Source organism: Culex quinquefasciatus, chromosome 2 (genome assembly GCF_015732765.1).
Source record: "Culex quinquefasciatus strain JHB chromosome 2, VPISU_Cqui_1.0_pri_paternal, whole genome shotgun sequence".
In the NCBI taxonomy this organism is placed as follows: Eukaryota; Metazoa; Arthropoda; class Insecta; order Diptera; family Culicidae; genus Culex; species Culex quinquefasciatus.
Genome location: NC_051862.1, coordinates 223,119,925 through 223,145,310, shown reverse-complemented (window position 1 = coordinate 223,145,310; position 25,386 = coordinate 223,119,925). Strand labels below are relative to the sequence as shown.

Below are 25,386 nucleotides of genomic sequence, written 5' to 3'. Positions count from 1 at the left end.
CTAAAACTTGATTTACAAAAAACACTATTTTTATTTTTTTATTTTTTGATATGTTTTAGGGGACATAAAATGCCAACTTTTCAGAAATTTCAGGTTGTGCAAAAATTATTGACCGAGTTATGATTTTTTAATCAATACTGATTTTTCAAAAATCGAAATTTTGGTCGTAAAATTTTTCAACTTCATTTTCGATGTAAAATCAAATTTGCAATAAAAAAGTACTTTAGTGAAATTTTGATAAAGTGCACCGTTTTCAAGTTATAGCCATATTTAAGTGACTTTTTGAAAATAGTCGCAGTTTTCATTTTTAAATTAGTGCACATGTTTGCCCAGTTTTGAAAAAATATTTTGAAAAGCTGAGAAAATTCTCTATATTTTGCTTATTCGGACTTTGTTGATACGACCTTTAGTTGCTGAGATATTGCAATGCAAAGGTTTAAAAACAGGAAAATTGATGTTTTCTAAGTTTCACCCAAACAACCCACCATTTTCTATCTTCAATATCTTAGCAACTAATGGTCCGATTTTCAATGTTAATATATGAAACATTTGTGAAATTTTTCGATCTCTTCGAAAAAAATATTTTCAAGATTTTCAAATCAAGACTAACATTTTAAAAGGGCGTAATATTGAATGTTTGGCCTTTTTGAAATGTTAGTCTTGATTTGAAAATTCCAAAAATATTTTTTTCGAAAAGATCGGAAAATTTCACAAATGTTTCATATATTAACATTGAAAATCGAACCATTAGTTGCTATGATATTGAAGATAGAAAATGGTGGGTTGTTTGGGTGAAACTTAGAAAACATCAATTTTCCTGTTTTTAAACCTTTGCATTGCAATATCTCAGCAACTAAAGGTCGTATCAACAAAGTCCGAATAAGCAAAATATAGAGAATTTTCTCAGCTTTTCAAAAATATTTTTTTCAAAACTGGGCAAACATGTGCACTAATTTAAAAATGAAAACTGCGACTATTTTCAAAAAGTCACTTAAATATGGCTATAACTTGAAAACGGTGCACTTTATCAAAATTTCACTAAAGTACTTTTTATTGCAAATTTGATTTTACATCAAAAATGAAGTTGAAAAATTTTGCGACAAAATTTCGATTTTTGAAAAATCAGTATTGATTAAAAATTCATAACTCGGTCAATGATTTTGCACAACCTGGAAATTTCTGAAAAGTTGGCATTTTATGTCCCCTAAAACATATCAAAAAATAAAAAAAATTAAAAATAGTGTTTTTTTGTAAATCAAGTTTTAGTGATAAAAAGTTAAATAAAAAAATCACCAATTTTTTTTTACCGTGTATCATTTTTTTTCAGTGTAGTCCGTATCTATACCTACAACTTTGCCGAAGACACCAAATCGATCAAAAAATTCCTTCAAAAGATACAGATTTTTGAATTTTCATACATCATTTTTGTATGGACAGCTGCCAAATTTGTATGGAAAATTATATGGACTAACTAATGATGCAAAATGGCTTCTTTGGGCATACCGAAGCCACCAAAAAAGTTTCAGTCGGATTAAAAAATACAAAAAAAATCGAATGACCGAAATCCTAGAGAACTGCTCTAATGTGAAATTGCTGTAACTTATAGAAAATAAAAAGTTTGGATGAATAAGAAACATTGTGCTTAAGATTTCTTCAAAACGTTGAAAGGGGGATCAAATTACCCCCAACATTTTGAAAATGCAGGTTTAAAATATTTTTTTTAAACGCTTGGCATGATTCGAAGAGTTTATCTGGTGAAATATCCTTATCAGCCAAACATAGTTGAATGTTTAAGCTTTCAATTCATGCAAAAAATTTCATACTTTTGTGAGAAATTGACAGAGTTATGTGCGATACAAAAAAAGGGGATCAAGTCTCCCCACTCTCCCCTATATTATGAAAAATTTTCCGAGGAATCTGATAAAAATATTTTTAGACATAGGCTTTTTGGTCCTGAGACCTTCGAAACAGCATTTTAAATTTTCATACGACCTTTTCAAATGTTAAGCTAGATTTTTGGAACTTCTTAATATTTTTCCCAAATAGCCAAACTAATCACCTTTCTTTTGCGCCTAAGACAGCTAAAATCGTATAAAATGGCGCGGAGATATGATTTTTTGGAAAAAAAACACCCTAACACGGCGTAGGTCACCCTAATGGCCAAACAAAAAAATACGGCCAAGGAACCCCCAGAAAAAAAATTGAGCCCGATCGGAGAACTTTTTTTCGAATCATGCTGCTTTCGTGGGGAATTGCTGACATACTGAAAATATTTCTACATTAACATCTTATAATCGGATTTTTTGGCAGCTAAAACAAAAATGATATGCTACTAAGTGGCCGGATTTCGAATCATGACGTTGCATTTGAAAGGTTGAAAATTTTATTATTAAATTTTACCATTTTTTCTGTATTTTCATGCAACCTCCATATTTTTTGAACGGATTTCTGCATGCATTTGGGTGCAATCATGTAATTGATGTCGTGAGAATGTTATAAATCATTGTGGTGGTTCAAAAGTGTTTTTTTATATATATATTTTGTAGCTTTCAAAATGAATAAATCTTGTTGATCCCATTTTATGAAAAGTTTGCTTTTCAACTAACCGAATACAAAATTGTTTGAAACCTGAACTGCAAATTTAATTTTAAAATTAAATTAAATAATTGCTGGCATTGGAACAATACTCAAAAATTGTCTCAAACATTCAAACAAATTTTCATCTGTTCTTGAGTACCTTATAACATGAAAGGAATGGAACTAACGCCAGATTTGTTTGGTGGAAACGCAACTCACAGCAGCCGCAACAGTTCCACCAGTTGTGACAATAAAGAATTCTTATGTGAATCGAACAACTGACAAGAGGGCTGCTGCTGCTGCTGTTGACTATGATCACAGCTCTGCTCTGAGGGGTGGTGGCACACGGTATAGAAAAAAAAATGGAAACTGGCATAGAAAATAAGAGGAATTGAATCGCTCGCTACCGTAGAGAGGAAATGGACCCCTTCCCCCCTCTCGGTGGTCGCACAAGATCGCGGAAAGAGGCGAAAATACACACAATACAAATATTATATGGATATGGGCTTGAGGAATGTAGTTTTTAACGAGCCAATCAACCAACATTTTTAATATAAGCATTTATCAAAGATTTGCTTTTTGTTGTTGTTGTTGTTGTTGGGGGCCGTGGCCGCTTGTCACTGTCCTCGCGGCGCACAGAGAGGAATGGCCATTGCGGTGCCTATCTCGTCTTGATTCGTTCTCGCACTTTGGCGAGAGTTACAATACTCTGCTGCGTCTGCGAGTTTGTAGAATTGCGGGGTCCAGAAATGAAATGATATACGCGATTGCGAACACGCGATCAAGAGTGGGCAGATAAGGGAACGAGCGCGAAATGAAAACGAGTGGGGGGCGCTCCAGAGCTCAACTCAAGATTGGCCACGGGTCTCGGAAGCTGTGAGCCTGATGGTCGTCGTCGTCGTCGTGGTCCAGTTGGCTGTCTGCGCGCTTGATGGGTTTTTTTTTCTTCTTTTTTTTCAAGTCGGAACGGGTTGTTGTCCCGGGAACGACGAATATTCTGTGTGTGTCAAATGTCAGCTAGATGGACACACGGAGGGCCCTTCTGGATGAGAGTTAATGGGATGGGTCGGGCCTATTTGGCGTGAGTCTCTCAGTGAGTATGTGTGTGTTTGAAGAGGTAATTTGAGACGTTCAAGTTGATGGTTGGCGGTTCATTGGCCGGTTGATTTAGTTTTGAGGAGCGCAGTTGCAGAATTGTTTACTAAGGAATAAATTTCACGACTTGCCTATAATTTACAAAATAAAACATCTGGTCACCGTCTAACCCCCGCCCCAAGTGCAATTCATCATGAAAAACTGACTTGTGAACATGCTCCAACTCCAGGCAATAGCTCTTCGTTCCGCACCACGAAACGGCCTAAATCGATCATCACGACGACGACGACGACAACGACGTCAAAGTTCAAGTTGCGACGTCGTCGGTGGATCGAACCGCAGCAACATTGTATAGCGTTAATCCTCCGCCGACAGGTTGCCACAGTCGGAAGTTTAGACCTAACTCAACACAATTGTTCAAAAATACTACAAGGGTTAGTAGTAAAATTTCAACGTTGAAGCGTTTCAAATTGCACCTTTCTCTGCCTTCCAGCGGTCTCCAGCAGTTCGATATCAATCGATTCCGACCACGAAATCCCCCCAAAGATGCTGGTATCCGTCGTCGTCGTCGAGGCAAAACAATGACTGTGTGAATTATGCATTGATTTTCCCCCGTCCGCGAATGCTCCCTTTGATAGATAGTTATCTAAGCCGCGGGTTTACTTTCCCCTGACTGAGACTGTGACTGTGCATGATCTGCTCTGGAGCACACACAGGGTCTCGGAGATCTTCCACGACGAACGACGAAAACACGATCTCGGCGTGGAGCCCTCGTTCGCGACTGATGATTTACCGCTCAGTCGGTCGGCCGGCGGGGTCAGAGTTGAAATTTCTGGCAAGCCATCACCAACTTCGCCGCGGTGAAATCTTCGATCTCAACCCCGCAACTCCGCAAGAATTTCTCTCTATTATATCGATCGGGAGGCGAAGTTACACCACCACGAGAAGGTATTGAGCATTGAGAGAGAGAGAGAGAGAGAGAGAGAGAGAGAGAGAGAGAGAGAGAGAGAGAGAGAGAGAGAGAGAGAGAGAGAGAGAGAGAGAGAGAGAGAGAGAGAGAGAGAGAGAGAGAGAGAGAGAGAGAGAGAGAGAGAGAGAGAGAGAGAGAGAGAGAGAGAGAGAGAGAGAGAGAGAGAGAGAGAGAGAGAGAGAGAGAGAGAGAGAGAGAGAGAGAGAGAGAGAGAGAGAGAGCAGGGAAAAAATAATAATAAATTAACCCATTACTATCGGTAATCAGGAAGAGCGGTTAGCACACACCACACCGGTTAGTGTCGTGTTGGACTCTCAGGGCCGAGGTAGGAAAATAGAAATTAATCTATGATTTGACCGCGACCGCGGAGCACCATCAATAGAGTGCAGCCAAGTCAAAGTCGGTCCCCGCGGAATGAACCCCCTAAACATTGGACGCGCACGACTAAAAAATCATATTTTACACGCCATTAGCATAATGAGGATGAAGCTGGTGATGGGGCAGGCAGCACGCTGAATTGAGCTGTGTCATGACAAAGTTTGTCCTGAAATGTCTGAGAATTCACTTGAATTTCTGCAAGATTTAGAAAACATTTATGGATAACAGAAGAAATAAATAAATTTTGAAAAAAAAGTCGACTAATATGTTGATTACCTTCTCAAATCAAACACTAAGCTACAAACAAGGAGAGCTAAACCTTTCAAAAAATGAAATCCAACGAAAATTTCTTCTTTTGTCCATAATAAGTTGATCATAGAACTTATTTGGGTTCGAGAAAATCACTTGTCTGAAACAAAATTAATTTTTCAATTACGCATTTTATTTTAATTTTCGTATTTTTTTATTCGGATGAAACTTACATGGTGTTTTATGGGACATGTTAAAATGTCAGTTAGGCTTCATCCATAAAGTACGTCACGCTGAAATCAGCCAAAATTTAAAACTCTAGCGCAAAAGATGCAAAAAATGCCATATAATTTGAAAATTAAAATATACGTATTTTTAGCAATCAAAAGTCAAATAAAAAAACAGGAATCCAATTTACAAAGAAAAGAACCTGTTTTCAGAGAAAACAGCAAATTAAGTAATAAAAATTTAAAAAATTCTCATGTCACTCCATTCTGCAAGTCAAATCCTTTCAAATAATTTTGAATACTTATGAACATTTTTTTGAAAACAGACCATTTTTTTAGATTGTCGCAAAATGCGAGCACAAGTTTTTTAAGGATTTTTTTTTGTATGACAACGATGTGACACAGACTGTCACAAAAGGTTTCAGCAATATTGCATTTTTTTGAACACCTTAATGAAAACGTGCAACCTAAAACACTGTGATCAGCGCGTTAGTCTACTTTTATAAATAAATTTAATATCTTGATATTTTTTGAAGCTTTCATCCTCAAGAAATTTCAAGTTCCCATTTGCACCCCATTCGTCTTCATGATACCTGTATTATTTCATTACTGTCATGGAGACGCATGGCGCTTCAAGTTCTTTTAAAAGAACTTAAAGCACCATGCGTCTCCATAACAGTTATGATTTATTTTTATGTGTCGTTTTGTGCACTTAACAATATTCTACAACATTTTTAAGCAAAAAAACAACAAAATAAAAAAAATGCACGGCTCCTTAAAGTTTGCTATGAATATTTAAAAGTTTATTCTTTATAAGCTCATTCTAAAGATGAAATTCATTATGTTCAAACCATCATGGTTAAAAATAATATGAAAAATGATTTCCGTTGAAAGCTTTTCGTGCATTTAACAGTGTACCTAAAACCATCACCAAGTCCACCTCCAGTTGACCCCGTCGGGTAAAAATTTCAATTTTCCAATCCCGACTGGATGCCACCACCACCACTTTCCACCATCACCTTCCCAACATTCATCCAGTTCCACTTTTCCCGGATCGCTGGCTTACTGGCATGCTCTCTAGCCACTCTGACCTCACCACCACCGGTGGGAGCGGGGAACGAGAGGTGATATCTCGGTAACGAAAAACCCATTATAGACTCTGTTGCTAATTTCTCGGTATTTGCGCTGACATCGATTAAGAATATTATTTATATTTCGGACGATAGCACAGTCAGGCGCAGCCTGAAGAAGCGGAGAGCCAAAACAAAAGGGGGTAAAACTTGAAGAAAGAAAAAAAAAAACTCACCACGTGAAAAGCGCGATATCCCCCGTCGATTTGAGAGGCACACCGGGTTCCGTCGTGTTTTCCTCCGGTCACCTCCACTTGGTCCCCCCTCTAGAGAGCGGAGAGAGGTTACCAGGTGCTTCTTTCTTCTTCATCACCATCATCATCATCATCAGCAAAGAAACGTTTTGAGAGAGTTCAACCGCTGGTCAGGGTCTCGCGTGCCCAGAATTTTCCAATGTGCTATCGGTTTTTGAAACTGGACGAATCTAAATAGAACCACCCTATTGCGCGCGCGACACGAAGCACCTCCCCGCATCTTCTAGGTCCGCTCGTTTTTTTTTCGGCTGATAGTGTGCTCGCAGTGCAGTATGGTGCAATTTTGCCGGCCCGCGCCCTCCTCCGTGTTGATTCTTCGTGAGATCGTGACGTCAAAAGACCCCTGCGGCTGATAAAGTGCCTCAATAAATATTCACTCAATTTCATATAATTCGCTTCTCTTTTATTTTTACGATAGCCGATATGGACGACTACTAGCGCTAGAGCGTATAGAACAACCATGAACTGAGTGTTTTCCCTACGGGAAATTGGAAGGAAAGTTGGCTTCTTTTACATTCTGCATGGAAAAGCCGAAAATGTGTGGGAAATTGGTTTAAACTGTTACACGAAGGACATACAGGGTGTTTTCATGCAGAACAATTGAATTCAAAATTGGGATGAACTAAATTTTAAAATTGCTTTAAATTAATTACAAAATGCCATGCGTCTCCATCGATTTAGCATGATTGAGTGTAATCGATGGAGACGCTTGGTTGTTCAAAAATTTGCCAAATTAATTGAACTGATTTTTTGTGGTATAAACTGGGTTTTATCCAAATTTGAATCTAAAATTGCTCAAATAAAAAGTAGAGCAAATAGTAGTCTCCATCACTAGTTTGATTTAGTGTACTCGATGGAGAATCATGGTAGTTTTGGTTAGTATGAACTGGTTCTTTAAATTATTTCGATAGAACACCTTGCGTCTCCATTAATATTAAAAGTGTATTCGATAGAAACGCATAGTAGTTCATGTTTTTTTCTAACAAATTTGATGCAACGTTTATACGGTGTTTCATAGGGCATCACCATGATTGGTACTAATCGAATCGTTGATTTATGACCCCTACAACTATGAATAGAAAATTCCGTGGCTTAAAAAGTGCTTTCATGTTTTATCTGCAACCTTCACTCATCAGGCAAAACGGCCATTCCAGACAAGTTGACCAGCAAATTGTTACATGGGGCCCTTCTTCCTGCTCTTTATTACACGGGGCGCTCTTTACCGGAAAAAAGGTGACCAGTTATCGTCCCGTAATCTAGAGAACCGAGAGCGCGAGCCGGCGCGAGATATGGAGATAAATTAATAAAATGTTGAATTTCGCTCACGGAGCCCGGAGCTCACGATTTTTGATTATTTCAACCACCGACCGCTGCTGTCGTCCTGCTCGTTTGATTTTTTTTTCGGCCTCGTTGCCCTTGTTGTACCCTGGTTAAGCACCATATTTCGCGATCGGCGCGGTTCGATCGGTTCCATCCTGTGTTTTGTCGTTGCACAGCATTAGAGACGTGGCTTCGCACAAAGAAACCAAGGGACGACGACGAGATAGATCTGCGCAGAGGGCTTTTCTCGAAAACGAGGTTATGTCTTTCAGCTATGACCGTTTCAGTTGTCAATTACGACAACTCGGGCGATTGTTATGAATATAAAATAATAACAATAATTATTATTACCGGTACAGATCGCTCTCGTCGTCGTCGTCATTGTGGTTGGTCGTTTTGTCTTCTTGCAGGGTCTCAGGGACGATCATTTGACGATAGTGACTAAGACCGAGCGGGAGGAAAGCTATGATCATGTGCGCCCTCACAGCGTGGGAACGGCAATTGCGGGCACGAAATTCTTTATGCATTTTCAATTTTGCGCGCGCGCGATACTCGATGAGAACACACTCAGGGAAGAGTGCTGTTTATGTCTCTGAGTTTGGCCTGCGGGAGTGCGAGTTTGACCTGTTTCCTGGTCAAATATCTAGCTTGCAATGAAATATTAGGAAATTGCAAAGCGCACGTTAAGTGTGCCGATTGTAAGGGGAAAGAAACCGCTAACTTTCGCGGGTATAAAATTCGTGTAAAAATCAAAGTGCACTTGACTGGAATGCCTCTAGATTTTTTAGGGGAGAAAAACTAACCACAAAATTTGCAACTGCAAAAAAAGTGCATCCTCTCCAGCTCATCCCACCAAACCACCACGTGAATCCTTACAACGACCAATCGATCGAACCAAGTGCACGCACCAAAGTCCAGCCAAGCCTCCACCACTGAGACTGCTCCGGTGGTGGTGCTGCTGAACCCCGGTGATGCCCAGGGGGACGAAATATAATACTCCTTTTTGCATCAATTATTTTTGCGATGTGAAAGCCACAGAGTAGAGCCCTGGTTATAGGAAGCAACCAGCAGCAATATGTATACAAGTACGCAGCAGCAGCAGCCGCATCACGGCACAATCGACAATCGTTCACTTTGTACCGCCAACCCGAGTCCCCGCCACCACCTTGGTGCTCTTCAAGCGGCGTGGAGGTCTCTAAATATTCCGTGGGGTAGAGCGATCAAGAAGGAGTCTCGCTCAGGTTTTTTTTTTTTTGCGCGATTTTTTACGTACTTTTTTTGTTGCTGTTGTTGCGTTTCAGCCGACCGTATATATAAGTGGAAAGATTTTATGACCTCGGGCTATAAATACTTCATCTGCATAAAGTTTGAAATTTATAAAAATGATATCAGCAAGAGCGAACGTATTCGCGAAGAATGTGCGTCGACCCGGGCGTGCACGATCATCAGAAACACTTGTTCTGGAGCAACCCGTTCGGCTCAGCTTGGTTCAGCAGCTCTCAGTATGTGCTTGCTGGATCGGGCGGAGCGAAGATTAAGATAATCTAAATCACCACATGTTAGTCCGATCGATGCAGGTTCTGAGAGTTCGCGGCAGGTTGGAAAGTGTTGATAAATTGTTCTAAATGAGGCGCGCGGACTCACCACAGCTGATGGCCCCGGGGAAGATTTTTTCTCACGAACCGAACCATCGACGACGACGACGACGTGGTCATTGTGTGCGGAGAGAAAGACACAAACCGCGCGCGCTAGAGGGCTCTCCAGCAGTGCTTAATCACTGATTGGTATCAGTCAGCACAAAACAAAAGCTTACCATATTGAATTGTCATTATCAATCACGGTCCGCGACTGTTTTTGTGTGTGCACGCCGCTCCGGGAAGTCGCCACATTTCTTGTGTGCTCTGCATGCCCCTTCTTTGGAGAGCGGTTCTTTCGTCGTACTGCTGCCGTCTGCCAAGATAGACGATACGTTAAAGACACATAGAAAACTGTTCCCTTTACCGAGCGATTGTTAAATAAATCAGTGCTCTTTCTTTCTATAACTGGCGATCCAAAGAGACAAACGAATGTGCCCGTAGAAAAAAAAGGTCAAAAGGTCATCGGGAGACACCAAGCTAAAGAACATTCCACAGCACACACATAGCTCATACATCAAAACTAACCTAATCATTTCAATCTTCCCCAGGATCACCTCCCCTCACGGGAACCGGCACGGTTCGAGTCATAGTCCAGGACATGAACGACCACAGTCCAGAGTTCGAGCGACAGTCGTACCAAGCGACGGTTTCCGAAAATCTACCCGCAGGAACCAAAGTCCTCCAACCCCTGGCCTCCGACAAAGATTCCGGTCCAAATGCCAAAATTCGGTACACCCTCCTGGGCGAACACTCGGACCGCTTCAACGTCGATCAGGACAGCGGAGAAATCACCACGTCCATCCTACTCGATCGTGAAGACATTCCTCAGTACGCTTTCAGCCTGATGGCCCAGGACAGCTCAACAACCGAACCGCGAGCCACCGTTGTGAACCTCACTATCGCCGTATCCGACGTCAACGACAACAACCCAGCGTTCAACTCGCCCAACTTCCACGTCAACATCCCCGACCGAATCAAGCGGAACCAGTTCGTGTTCGGTTCCAAAGCGATCGACCTGGACGAGGGACTCAACTCCAAGATACTGTACTCGATCAGCGGTCCGGACGCGAACAAGTTCCACATCAACGAGCACACCGGTGTGATCGAGGCTTCCATCGAGCTTTCACTCCCAGGACAAAACGCTGATCGTGTATTCAGCCTGATCATCGAAGCTCGCGATCAAGGCTACGAACAAAAGTCAACCCGAAGTGAACTGACGATCGCGCTCAAATCCGCCCATCTCTTCCCGGTGTTTTCGTACCTCTCGGAAACGCAGTTCACACTACCGGAAAACATAGCGGACGGAAAGATCGTGACCAAAATATCTGCAACGTCCCCGAAAAAGGGTCCAGCAGGAAACATTCGGTACGCGATAGCCGGTGGAAATATCGGTGATGCCCTACGAATCGATCCCAACACCGGAGAGGTGGCCGTCAACAAGGGAGGACTGGACTACGAAAGCAACCAACAGTACGAGGTTTGGATCGAAGCGGCCGACTCGGATAGACCCAGTCTGCGAAGCGTAATGCAGCTGATCATCAACGTTACCGATGCCAACGATAACGCTCCCGTAATGGAGAAGCAGGTTTATATGGCCGAAGTCATGGAGGAAGAATCCCCCGGATTGTTCGTCACGAAAATACAAGCCACGGACGTGGATTCCGAAGAAAACGGACAAATTACCTACAGCTTGAAGGACGACTTTGATAGCTTCGAAATCAACAGCGACACTGGAGAAATCTACACCACCACGCGACTCGATCGCGAAGATATCCCTAAATACGCTCTGATTGTCGAAGCAGTTGATCAAGGCGTACCCCAGCTAACCGGAAGTGCCACAGTCCTTGTGAATGTGCTCGACAAAAATGACAATCCACCCAAGTTCACCCGACTCTTCAGTGTAAACGTAACCGAAAACGCTGAAATTGGAATCTTCGTCATCAAGATTACTTCATCCGACTCAGACATCGGTATCAACGCAAACGCCACCTACATCTTCACCGAAAACATTGGAAACAAGTTCCTGATCGACTCGACCACCGGCAACGTAACCGTAGCCGGACACCTTGATCGTGAACAGCAGGACGAGTACATCCTGAAAGTGGCTGCCGTCGACGGAGCGTGGCGAGCGGAAACCCCCCTCACAATCACCATCCAAGACCAGAACGACAACGCACCAGAGTTCGAGCACAGCTACTACAGTTTCAACTTCCCAGAGCTTCAAAAACAAGTAACCTTCGTCGGACAAGTGATTGCCACCGATCGCGACAAGCACGGTCCCAACTCGGTCATCTCGTACTCGCTCCAACAACCCTCGGACATGTTTTCGATCGATCCAGCGACCGGAGAAATCTTCAGCAAGCGCACCATCCACTACAAACACACCCAAATGGAATCCTCCCCCGAGAACATGTTCAGTCTGACGGTCCTCGCAACGGACAACGGCAAACCTCCGATGTACACCGAGTGTCTGATCAACATCAACGTCGTTGACGCCAACAACAACCCACCGGTGTTCGCCCAACGGGAATACCTCGCACCGGCACCGGAAGGAGCCAACGTTGGGCAGAAGATCACCCAGCTGGTGGCTCGCGACGAGCTCGACTTTGGTGTCAACGCCGAGATTGAGTACGTCATTGCCGGTGGCAACGGAACGAACCACTTTGTCGTGAGCAAAAACGACGGATGGATAGTCGTGAGCAATGCGCTGAACGATAGTCCCGGAAAGGTGTACACATTGAACGTGCAGGCCATCGATAAGGGAGTTCCTCCCCAGCAGGACGAGATCGTGGTTACGATTGTGATCACCGGGGTGAACAAGTTTGCTCCAGTGTTCCAGAGTCCGTCCTATCAGGTGATCGTGCCGGAGAACGAACCCATCGGATCGACGATTTTGACGGTTAGCGCGCCTGATAACGATGATGGTCCCAACGGGATGGTACGTTACTCAATCCTAGGGGGTAACGAGAGGAAAGAGTTCGCGGTTGATAGCGTAACCGGTGCGATAACGATCCTGCAACCGCTGGATTACGACATGATTCAAACCTACCAGCTCAACATTACCGCTGAAGATCTCGGATTCAAGCCCAAGAAATCGATGGCAATGATCACGGTTACCCTGACCGACATCAACGACAACGCACCCACCTTCAACCAAACGGAGTACGATGCATTCATTCCAGAAAATTCTCCACCCAACACGTTTGTGTACAAGGCGTACGCCAAGGATCGCGATTCGCCGAAAAATGCCATCATCCACTACTCCATCATCGGAGGAACTGGACGGGATCTGTTCTCGATTGAAAGCACGACCGGTATCATCAAATCGAAGGCAACCTTTGACTACGAAGAGCAGAACAAGTACACGCTGGATGTGATGGCGATGAATCCCGACTCACCCATGAAGAACAAGACCAAGATGATCGTGCACGTGACCGGTGTGAACGAGTTCTATCCCAAGTTCATTCAACCCGTGTTCCACTTTGACGTATCGGAGTCTGCGGAAGTTGGCTCAAGTGTGGGATCCATCCAAGCCACCGACAAGGACGCTGGAGAAGATGGTAAGGTGTACTACCTGTTGGTTGGATCGAGCAATGACAAGGGATTCAGCATACACCCGGAGTCTGGAGTGATGGTAGTGTCGAGAAACTTGGATCGCGAAACTCAGTCGAGGGTTGTGCTGACGGTTTTGGCGAAAAACTTTGGAGGTATTCGAGGCAATGATACCGATGAAGCGCAAGTCATCATATCGATCCAGGATGGGAATGACCCACCAGAGTTTCTACTCGATTATTACGAGGCTAATGTTTCGGAGGGTGCTCAAGTTGGGACTCGTATCATCAACGTGAAAGCAGTAGATAAAGATGTTCGACCACAGAACAATCAATTTACCTATTCCATCATCGGAGGAAACAATGATCATTCGTTCAAGATCGATCCTCAGTCAGGTCAAATTGAAACGTCAAGAATGCTAGATCGTGAAACAACCCCAACACACAAGCTCATCCTCGGTGCAATCGATACCGGAACTCCGCCTCAGACGGGAACAACTACCGTGAAAATATCAGTCACGGACATCAACGACAACGGGCCAACGTTTGACGCCAAGGACACGGTCGGATCAGTGCTCGAGAATGAACCTCCAAACACGGTCATCATGACCCTTTCGGCGAGCGATCCGGATCTTCCACCGAACGGTGCGCCATTCACGTACAGCTTGATCGGAGGTCGCCACAAGTCGTTGGTCGTGCTGGAGAAACACTCCGGTGTGCTGAAAACTTCTCGCAGTATCGATCGCGAAACCACCCCCAAGTTGGATCTACTAGTGGAAGTGGAGGACAACGGAAAGCCAAAGATGCGAACGCAACATACGATTACGGTTAACGTCGTGGATCAGAACGACAGTCCGTCGACGCCGCGGGTGGTCCACGTGTTGGTATATGCGTTCAACAACCAAATCAACGGAGACATTGCGAACGTACACCCGAATGATCCGGATACGACGGGTGACTACCGCTGCAAAATCTTGAGTGACGTCAACAAACGTCCTGTGAGTGCTTTTGCTATTAGCACCGGTTGTAAACTACGTTCAACATCCGCCACTCCGAGCAACGGTCATACTTTCTTGGTGTCTGGAAATGACGGTAGACACGCAGACGTCGTATCAACGGTCAGCGTGGAGTTTCTGCGATTCGACAACGTTACCGTCGAAAATTCGATCACGATTAGAATCGAGAACATGACGAGCAGTCGTTTTCTCGCGAACTTTTACCGCAACGTTGTGGACATCTTGAAATCATCGATTGACAACTCGGACGAACTGATTGTCTACAGCTTCCTGGACGATGACAAGGCGATGGACATTACCGTTGCGGTCGCTAGTGGAGCAAAGGGATTCCGATCAAAGCAGTACGTCATCGAGCGGTTCAGCAAAAAGCATGAAGCCATCAACTCACTCATCCAGAACTCGAAAATCACCGTTGGGTTCATCCCGTGCAATGCGAATACCTGTGACAATGGTGGAGTTTGTTCCGAAAAGATAAACGTGTACGAGGACGTTCAGATTACGGATAGCCAATCTTTGGTGTTTACGTCTCCGCTGGTACGACATGACTTCCAGTGCAAGTGCTCCGACGGGTACACTGGTCAAAAGTGCGATAAAAGGCAGGATCCTTGTTCGCCGAATCCATGCCAGGCGGGTGGGCAGTGCCGTCGACAGAGTTACGATTTCCAGTGTTCTTGTCCGGCAAATCGAGAGGGAAAGTTCTGCCAGCTAGAACGAGGGGATATCTGTTCCAGCTCGCCGTGCAAAAATGGTGGTTCCTGCCGGGAAAGTTCCGATGGATCGTCATTCTTCTGTCTGTGCCGTCCCGGCTACAGAGGAAATCAGTGTGAAGCTGTCGCCGACTCTTGCCGGCCAAATCCGTGCCTGCACGGTGGTCTGTGCGTCAGTTTGAAGCCCGGCTACAAGTGCAGCTGCGTTGACGGTCGATACGGTAGACACTGTGAAAAGACCACATTTGGATTCAAGGAACTGTCGTACATGGCGTTTCCTGCTCTAGATTCGGCCACAAACGACATTTCGGTGATTTTCGCTACGACCAAACCGGACGCGTTGCTGATTTACAACTACGGTATCCAAAGCGGAGGACGATCGGACTTTGTTGCGATGGAGGTCGTCAACGGTCGGGCGGTGTTTTCGTACGGAGGGGCCAGGACGGACATCACTTCGCTGGTGATTGGACAGGGCAGCTCGAGCAGCAACACCATCTCCAACGGTCAGTGGCACAAGATCACGGCGACACGCAACGGACGCGTCATGTCGCTGAGCGTGTCCAAATGTACCGAGAATGGAGACTACTGCGAGGACTGCAAACCGGGAGATTCGAGCTGCTACGCGGACGATACTGGCCCTACTGGGTAAGATTCTTAGTAATACGAAAGAAGGTGGGACAATGTTTATTTATGCCTATTTCTCTTCTTCTTTACAGAACACTGAACTTCAACAAACACTTCCTACTAGTTGGAGGGTTGGCTTCTGCCGATCCAGTACTGGAGCGCCCCGGACAGGTCCATTCGGATGATCTGGTGGGTTGTGTGCACAGCGTTTCCATCAATGGGAGAGCGCTGAACCTGAGCAACCCGATGAAATCGTTTGGCGTAGAATCTACCTGTCGAAGGAACAGCAATGGTGGCCCGTGCAGCTTAGGACTTCCGGATGATCCGGCGCAGCCAGTTTGTGGACCATTTGGACAGTGCCTGGATCGTTGGCATACTGCCATGTGCCGGTGCGGGGGATCGATACTGTCACCTGATTGTCTAAATTCACTGGAACACTATTCGATTGCGGATGGTGGCTTCATTGAGTTTGAAATATCGGAAAAGCACAAGCGTATGCAGCTGTTGGAGAATATATACAGCGGGAAGAACATCTGGAGCTATGACGTAACGCGGAACAAACGCTACTCGATCAAAACGGAAAACATTTCCAGCTTGACCATTGCTGAGGATCCTCCAAAGTATATGAGTCTTGTGTTCAAGACGAACAAGCCCAACGGTTTGTTGATCTACGCTGCTACCAACAAGCACTACACATCGATCGAGTTGAAGAATGGAAAGATCTACTACAGCTCACATCAGGCGTCGTATGTCAATATCTCGGCGACATCTCCGGAGAATCTGGCCGATGGTCAGTGGCATAACATTACGCTGCAAGCACACAACCGAATTCTGCAAGTAATTGTGGATGGCAAGAATGTGATTGAAGATCTGGACTCTGCTGGTGTTCACGATTTCCTCGATCCGTACCTTACGGTTCTTTCGATCGGTAACGTGCGTCGTGAGCTCTTTGCGAATGAAGTGATGCCCGCATTCTTCCAAGGATGTTTGGCGAACTTCACGATCAACAATGAGATTCAGCCGTTTAACGGATCCGGAAGTATCTTCAAAAAGGTTATCCACAGAGGAAATGTTGTTCCGGGCTGCTTGCTAGCTGGGTTGGGAGCTGCTCAAGTTACCGATCCGCTCAGCATTGGAATCACGCTGGTCATTGTGTTCTTTGTGGTGTTGCTGGTGGCAATCTTTCTATCGTTCTTGGTATTTCGGAAGCAGCACAAGGAGAAGAGTGGCGGACTCGGAGGTCCCCCTACAATGCATACCAAGCAGAACGGAGGATCGACGCTTCTGAGTACGTCGCAGCTGGTGTCTTCTGGTGTGCACAACGACATTGGAAGAGGTATGCACGTGAACGATCTGTCGGTAGTGGGTTATCATTCGGATAACAATGATATGCTGCGCGGGGTTGGTGGACATCACTTAGTAGGCCCGGAGCTGATTTCAAAAAAATACAAAGAAAGAGACATAAACAGCGGTGAGCCGCAGAGACCACAACGTCCGGATATCATAGAGCGAGAGGTGGTTAGCAAGAGTCCACCGCTGAGGGAGGATCATCATCCTCCACTGCCTCCACCAAGTCAGTCTCATCATGCCCATGATCATACGAATCCCGTTGATCTGGGTTCGGAATATCCTGAGCACTACGACTTGGAGAACGCCAGCTCGATCGCTCCGTCGGACATCGATATCGTTTACCACTACAAGGGATACCGCGAGGCAGGTGGAGTTCGCAAGTACAAAGCTACTCCGCCACCTGTGGCGACCTATACGCACCACAAGCATCAAACATCCGCACAGCAACAGCATCGACACTCTCCGCACCATGCAGGTCCGTACGCTCCGAGAGTGCCACCGCAAGCTAGTCAACCACCTCCTTCAAACACACCACGACCACATCAGACGACTCCACTCGCTCGACTATCGCCCAGTTCCGAGCTCAGCTCTCAACAGCCTCGTATTCTAACGCTGCACGACATCTCCGGGAAGCCACTGCAGAGTGCCCTTCTAGCGACCACTTCAAGTTCCGGAGGCGTCGGTAAGGACGCTCTGCACAGCAACAGCGAGCGAAGTCTCAACAGTCCGGTGATGAGCCAGCTGTCCGGACAGAGTTCGAGTGCTAGTCGAAAGAACCCGGGTGTTCCACAGCAACCACAGAACGTCAACTCGGTGGTGCCGGGACCGATGGGATTGACTGCAGAAGAAATCGAGCGACTGAACTCGCGTCCTAGGACCTCGAGCCTGGTCTCGACTCTGGATGCGGTCAGCAGTAGTAGTGAAGCTCCACGAGTTACTGCGCCTCATCTGACGCACATGCATCACTCACCCGCGGTTGATGCGCACAGCTCAACGTCTACGGACGAGAGTGGCAACGACAGTTTCACCTGTTCGGAGATCGAGTACGACAACAACAGCATGAACGGGGACAACAAGTACAGCAAGAGTCGTGACGAGGGCAATCGACGGGGAGTCAACGACAACAACAACAGCAACAAGCCCCCGCACATGCCTCCGTCGTCGTACGACGGGTTCGACTCTTCGTTCCGGGGATCGCTGAGCACGCTGGTCGCCTCGGACGATGATCTGTCCACGCACATGGTGGGAATGTACCGCCAGCCGAACGGAGCGTCCCCCTCGGCCACCGGATGGGACTACCTGCTCAACTGGGGACCCAATTTCGAGAGCCTGATGGGCGTGTTCAAGGACATTGCCGAACTGCCGGACACTGTGAACGGGCGGGTGCCGACTTCGCTCCGGATACCAGCCGGCGTGCAGAAGCCCTCCGAGGAGTACGTGTAGAAGTTGAAATAGCATGTAAATACAAGCCGACTACTGAATTTTAATTAGACGATTAGTTAGCAGAAAGGAAGGGACGACGAAGCGACGAAAACAACACTTGCCACAGTCATTGTGTGTAAATTTTTTGCAATTGCCTTGTATCAAGGTACAACCTCGAGTATAGGAGAAAGGTGGATGAGAGTTCTACTTTTGTTTTAAGAAACCGCGACTGAGAATGTGTGTTTGTGTGTAAGATAGAGAAGAAACCTATGTGTAGTAATGGCGCCATCTACAGGAAAAAACAAACAGTTCATTTTAAGTAGAAGCAGAAGAAGAAAAAGCTACAACATTTGTACGTATAACTTAAAGTGAAGGTCCTCCAAATGTGCATTTATTACCATGACTTTCATGTTTCCTCTCTCCTTAATCCGCGACAGCCACGTTTGTGCAACCTTGCACACGCGGAAACTGATTCAGTGCTATGTTTTTCATTTTAGTGTGTAGAAAATGTGGCGGAGTTGTAAAATGTAAATAGAAGGAAGAAATCAGCTGGGATCACGAGGGAGAGAAAATTGTTGTAAACCATCTTGCCATATGCTTTTAAACACAAACAATCCTACATCCATGTGAATGGCTGAGCAACCCCTGAGCTGTTGCAATAATTGCGTCCCTTAGAAGTAGAACATTTTTAAAGATACAAATCAGTAACACAATATTCGCAAAACATGACTTCCAAATGAGACTGTTTTTAACTTGTAATAGATCGAATAAGTTTTAGTCACTAAGTTTTAACCTGTAGGCTAACTTGTTTTTAAATAAACAAATTGAGTAATTCAAAATTCATTTGTACAAATACGGATAACGATTCTTCTAGGCGTACAACTCGGCAATTAAACAATTTGTACATACTCTAGTAACAAATCAACTGGATTCTAGTGAAATGAAATTCTGTAAATTTTAAACAAAAGCAGGAAATAAATGTTAACTATAAAAAAAAACTCCACAAATCGATGCACTTATCACCTCCACATTCCCCGGAAACCGCCGATGACCTCAACATTCATTCAACCACATTGCTCTCCCCGATGCTATCTCCGACAACCTGCCGTTTGTTTGATTTCTCTCCCCCTCCGCGTGTTCGCGCTTCGACTCGGCCAATTCATTCATTGTTGCGGTGAATCCACCAGTGGTTCCACCTCCTTCTCCTTCTCCACTTGACAGGTTAATAGCGTTATAATAGTACACTTCCACACACCGTATCGTCGTCGTCGTCCACTTTGGAATGTAGGTTAAGTTGGAGCTTTCGAACAAAACAATCTTCACTGGGAAGATGCCGCCGCCGCCGGTTGTCCCTGGTAACCCGTGGGGTCACAACAAAGAACTCTTCCGACGCATGCCCACGGCGTAGACCCCACCGTGGAGGACCAGGTTCTCGAAGATTTGTATTGTTCGGGTGCTGTCTGTCGTACGCGTTGTTCCGAGCGGGCCAGAGTGCCAAAATTTTTCCCCCCTGAGTATTCGTCGCGTGTAACTTGAGGTGTTCGGTATTTGGTAATCTCCCCTCTCGGAGGAGGTAGTGAAGTTCTGTGTGAAATATGCGTTTGTGAATTCTAGTAGAAGTGCACGAAAGGATTACACAGTTGCAAAAATGTTCTTCCGTCGAGTGTTTGCCAAGAATGGCAATTCATCAACCAGCGGCGAGGGGTCCTCGAGTACGTCAAACTCGTCGAACAACAACGTCAGCGCTTCTCCCGCACGGTATCGACGGGTTCTGAACGTGGAAGACAACCACAGAGTGCTATCAGTACTTCAGCTGACACCCCTTTGGGAGTACATCATCCGGAACAATGAACTCCCGGTCGGGCTAAACATGAACGAGCTGTTTCGGGAGTTCCTGGAGCGACTGCACGACCCGGAGTACCAGGTCCGGCAGCACTCGCTCCGGGTGTTGATCGACGTGTTGATTGTGCTCCGTGATGAATCTGACGTGTACTTTGCCCCGTTGTTGCCACCGATAATCGACAACCTCGGCCATCCGTCGCCGGCCGTCCGGAAGGGAGCTCTGGACGTGCTGAAGGTGTACATTGCCCAAACGAAGATGCCCGAAACGGTCATGCTGGAGATCATGAACTATGGGATGGACCGTAATCCAAAGGATCCTCTCAGTACCCGCTACATCGTCGGAGTTATGCTTGCACTGCCCTCGCTCATCCAACCGGCTATCCTTACGGCAAAGCGCGTCTTCATATTGCGAGCCGTCATCAACGCGCTAGGTGGGAAAATGGTGCAGATAACGTACCAGGAAATCGCCCTGAAGATCTTACTCAAAATCAAAAACTCCATCGGATCCCGGGAATTCTACGAATGTATCTCCGTTTCGTACCGAAGAGATTTCGACCTCTTGTGCAACGTGTACGGACTACCGAATCCGCTCAAGAGTCCGCGACGGGAAACGGTCATAAACCTCACCCCACCGGGTTCAGAGGTTCCCGTGCGTAAATCCTGGAAGCCACACATACCCCAAGTTCCTACCACGGAGATGCAGCAACTGATGCAACCGCTATCGCCGAAAGCTCAACGGTGGAAATCGGGCAGCTACAATGACATCTCTCGCGGAGAATACTACGATCACGAAAGCAAGTCCCGCTTCCGAGCTTCCGACGATCGGCTCAACCACAATCCGTACGCCATTAGCAAACTTCCTGCTCACGGGAGTTCGGTAGTGCGACGCGTAAGTATGGAAAACATCGACAAGATCGAAGAGTCGAAAGTGATACTGGAAACGGAGATCAAGATCAACAAGGAAGCAGTTACCATGCGAATCTTGGAAGCGGAAAATTCTCAGTCGATCAGTGAAGAAAGTGACGAAGACAACTGCAAACGGTACGGTATAGTGCGCGTGTTGACGGACAGTGAAATTGACGAGGGTGGGACTTCAAAGACTGTCGCATCTTCTAGTATGATGCAGGATCAGTCTTCGGACGAATACGTGAGAAGAACACCTCGGAGAGTGAGATTCGGTGGTGAAATAGTGAAAATGAGGACACCCGATAGTGATACGCTGGACCACAGTGATCAAGATGGATTAACGATTTCGCAGTCTTCAAGTTCTAGTGTGCTTACTAATGTGAACCATCCTACGACAAGTTCTTCCGATCGATCCTCACCAATACGATCGGCTCTCAAGTCTTCAGTATCTTCAACCGATCGATCAAGTTCCTCTATGCGTAGACAGTATTCCCAGTCGGCGGACACTGAACGCTCATCTCCACCCATCAGTAGTGACTACATCAACAACAACAACAACCACCGACCAATGTCAGCGAAACCAAGCAGCAGCTACATGAGCTCGGACGAAACTCCCCATCCACGGCAGGCAGCTTTCGCCAGACGAAGGAGTGTTACCTTCGACGAAGACGATATGCGTACGTCTACCTTGACCGTAACTACGCTGGATCAATCCCCAACACCATCGCCTTCACCCGAACCTCCAGAACCACCGGAACCGCCCAAAGAACGTCCAAAGTCATCCCGACCAAAGTCGGGTCGGGCTCCTAAAGCTACCTTGGAAGACGACGAGCAGCCTGAATCGCCACCACCCAAAGCGGAGCCCGAACTAAAAGTTCCTGAAACTCCGGATACTCAAAGCCATCCGGAACCTCCGGAAACAAACCATTTGCTGGCGGAGAAAATCGAAGAAGTGAAGCAAGCGATTCAAGGCATCGAGGAAAAGATCAACAACGTAGTTCGTCAAACCGTTGAAGCGGTTACCGCTGAATTGCCGAGCAGCCCGTCAAAGCTGGTGAAGGCCGACTCTGCAGATGCTGCGGTACCCGCGAGCACGCCCAAATTGCAACATAATTTGTCGCTGGAAGTGCTGCTTAAAACCAGCACCGATACCAAAGAGAACAAGGATGGTGGTCCGGAAGATCCCAAAGATTACACCAAGGAACTCAACATTGACATTCCCAAAGAGGAAAAGTTGAACAACGAAGTTCCACCGCAACCAGCGATCGAGAGGACGTCCAAAATACCAAAGATGATCAAAACGGGCATTCCCAAGCTCAACACGATGCCATCGCCAACCAGGACTAAAAACACCACAAAATCCGACGGAGGTTCGCAACCAGCCAGTGCCACCATGTCCCCAAACAAAATGCTCACGGTCCACGATCGAGGTCGATCGCGGCGCCGAAGTCGATCGGCTACGAGCCTGCTACTGCAGCGCAGCATATACAAGAGTCCGTCCGCGCTGAGTCCGGTTCCGCACAGTGGTATCGAAATGATACACAACCTGCTGCGAAGTCCGGCCACTTCCCCGAACAGGGAAAGGCGAAAGAACTCAACGGGTGACTCGCTGGCCAACGACAACAACAACAACAGCATCGAAATGAACAACTTGAACGGCACGAAAGATAAGTGCTTCAACGTGAACGAGGACGACATCTACGACGTCTTTGGGAAGACCATAGCAACGCAAACGTCTACGGAGGAGATTGAGGTGGGAAGATCGTTGGGATCGCGATCGGGTACGGACATCGAGATTCCCAGCATCGTCAACGTTCTGCCCACCGATTCGAGCACGGATGCGGAAAATAACTTTAAACCTCAGAGCAGACCCATCTCACGAGCCAGTTCCCCGAAGTTCATCGAAGCGAGAATCGTCAACTCCTGGGAAGACCTGGGCATCGTCGATCAAGTTGCTCTCGTTCAGCTCAAAAGTGGAGTAAGTTGTAATTACAGCCATCGATTTTCTCCTCGCTGGTGTGTGGTCTACTGCCCTAAGTAATTTAATTTCGTTCCCCAAGCTGTTTTCGTTTGTCGCACCTTGCTGGGGCAAAAAATTGAGGCAAAAATCTAGTTCAGCCTAGTAAATAAACTGGCGGCGGTGGACTGAGCATGCAACAACTCAACGACCCCGTTTTCTTAACTCAGATTCTAGACACATACACTCTCGCTCACTCATAACCATCACCCTCGACGTCGTCGAGGACCGGAATGAGCGGTCTGAAATCAACAGAATCTCGATTCTTTCTTTTCCCTCACAAGACCTACATACCGAGCCAAGCAAAGGGGTTCTACATAGGGCAAAAAGTAGGAACACGGCTCGTGAAAATCAAGTGCAACACGCGATTAATAAGCACATAAGAACTGCCCCTCCCTCCCCCACCTCGATAGCCTAGGTCCGACGACTTTCACTCTGACTCTGACCAAATGAGGAACGGAACTCGGATGCCGAATAAGAAGGTGTAGGTTATGTGCTACTATTCTCACCCCCACGACGACATGACGTTGGTTGCGAGTCACCTTCGCAGAGTTCTTTCACTCCGCAACTAGGACGCGACTTGGACTGACGAATGACAGCAAATTAGTTTCAGGGAAAAAGTGCTGTAAATTAGAGTCTTCTTTTGTGCCATATAAATTCACCAATATCGTCCAAACATTGCTCGTTAGTGGTCCGAAAATTGCTCCGCTATCATCTTTGACCATCAGCTTCAAATTACTTCAAAGTTGAACGTCCTTATTTAGCATTCCAAGGCAAATACGACGTGCTGGTATCGTGCAAAGTAAGAGGTTTTGTCAAAATGCTTTACACCTGCATAATGGTGTAAATTTTTGGCAGAGCTGAGGCGATATCAAAGAGTTACGGGTAGCATTTACATTCAAATTACAGTCGCTGGTGGTCCTCTTACTTTTTTGGAGTCGAAAGGGTTGCATGCTATAAAGTATTCTGCGATAGTTTGAATGACATAGAACATTGAACCGTTTCGAGTGATTTCAAGCAACGGAATAACTACCTAGAATTTCGCATTTTTTTTTGTTCGAGATGGATTTTCTAAAATTTGCATTAATTAAACGTATTTTTTTTTATTTTAGAATAATTGTGAACCGAAAAATTACAGAAAAAGTTAGCAGTAGTTCAAAACAAAAAATATAACCCTTCGACATAAAATATTCATTACAAAAAAAAATCACGAGTATTTATTTTGGGAAATATTCTTCAATTTTCTTTAACTAGATTGAAAGTTCAAGCTATCTTTGTTTTATAGCAAAAATTTTGGAAATTTAATTTGCTAAAATATCAAATCAATATCAATATTCATCAAAAGTACAATCATTAAAATAAGTGGAAAAAATTGTGTTTGTTGTAATGGTTCTCAGAAAATGGGAAATTTGAGTATTTCAAAAATTTTATGATTTGTTACTGATAATGATTTATAACATTGCACAATGCCTAACAAATTTTCTTTCAACATGTGGTGTAGTCTAACCAAAGTTCAACTATAACCTGCATCTTCTACATGAAAAATCCCTATTTTTAAGATGTTTTTTAACATATACACAGTTAAATTCCCAAAATACATATTTTTAATTTATTGAAGCCAAAACATATGTTTGCATTTAAAAAAAAAAACTAACTTAATCCACCTATGTGGTTGTTGCCTTCCTCACTTTTCACCAACATTTGGTGATATGATGGGTTTGGACACAAATTCTATCTATCTTCTATATATATACAAAATTTCGACGGTTTTGTTCGAACGCGAATCAATTCAACACGGAACGTCCGATCGAGGTGCTCTTTGTTGCGTTGGGTTCGTATGGTAAGTTCGTGATTCCAAGGAAGGCTCTTACGCCAAAAAGTTACAACCTTGGCCACCCTGGAACCTATTCCGGAAAATTTGCAGATTGTATGGGAATGGTTAAAATCAAGTTTTGGTCACAGGAGGGTGAATAAGCAAAAAAGTCAAAAACGTCAACAAACGAAAAAGGCAGAACGAAGTTTGTCAGGTAATGCTTCTCAATAAAGAAATACACAAATGTCACTTAAGCGGTCATAACTTAAGACTGAGCTTTGTCAGATCTTCAATGTTTTGG

At 45.3% G+C, this 25,386-nt stretch overlaps 1 protein-coding gene across 1 annotated transcript in view; it reads left to right on the top strand.

The window, feature by feature from the left end:
* Window positions 1-25,386, top strand: part of LOC6033604 (cadherin-related tumor suppressor) — a 165,205-nt gene that overhangs the window by 113,913 nt on the left and 25,906 nt on the right. The window contains exons 9-11 of the mRNA XM_038251105.1: window positions 10,386-15,756; window positions 15,828-18,525; window positions 20,063-23,233. Of these exons, the coding sequence (XP_038107033.1) occupies window positions 10,386-15,756; window positions 15,828-18,525; window positions 20,063-23,233 (11,240 nt within the window). The remainder of the gene's footprint in view (window positions 1-10,385; window positions 15,757-15,827; window positions 18,526-20,062; window positions 23,234-25,386) is intronic.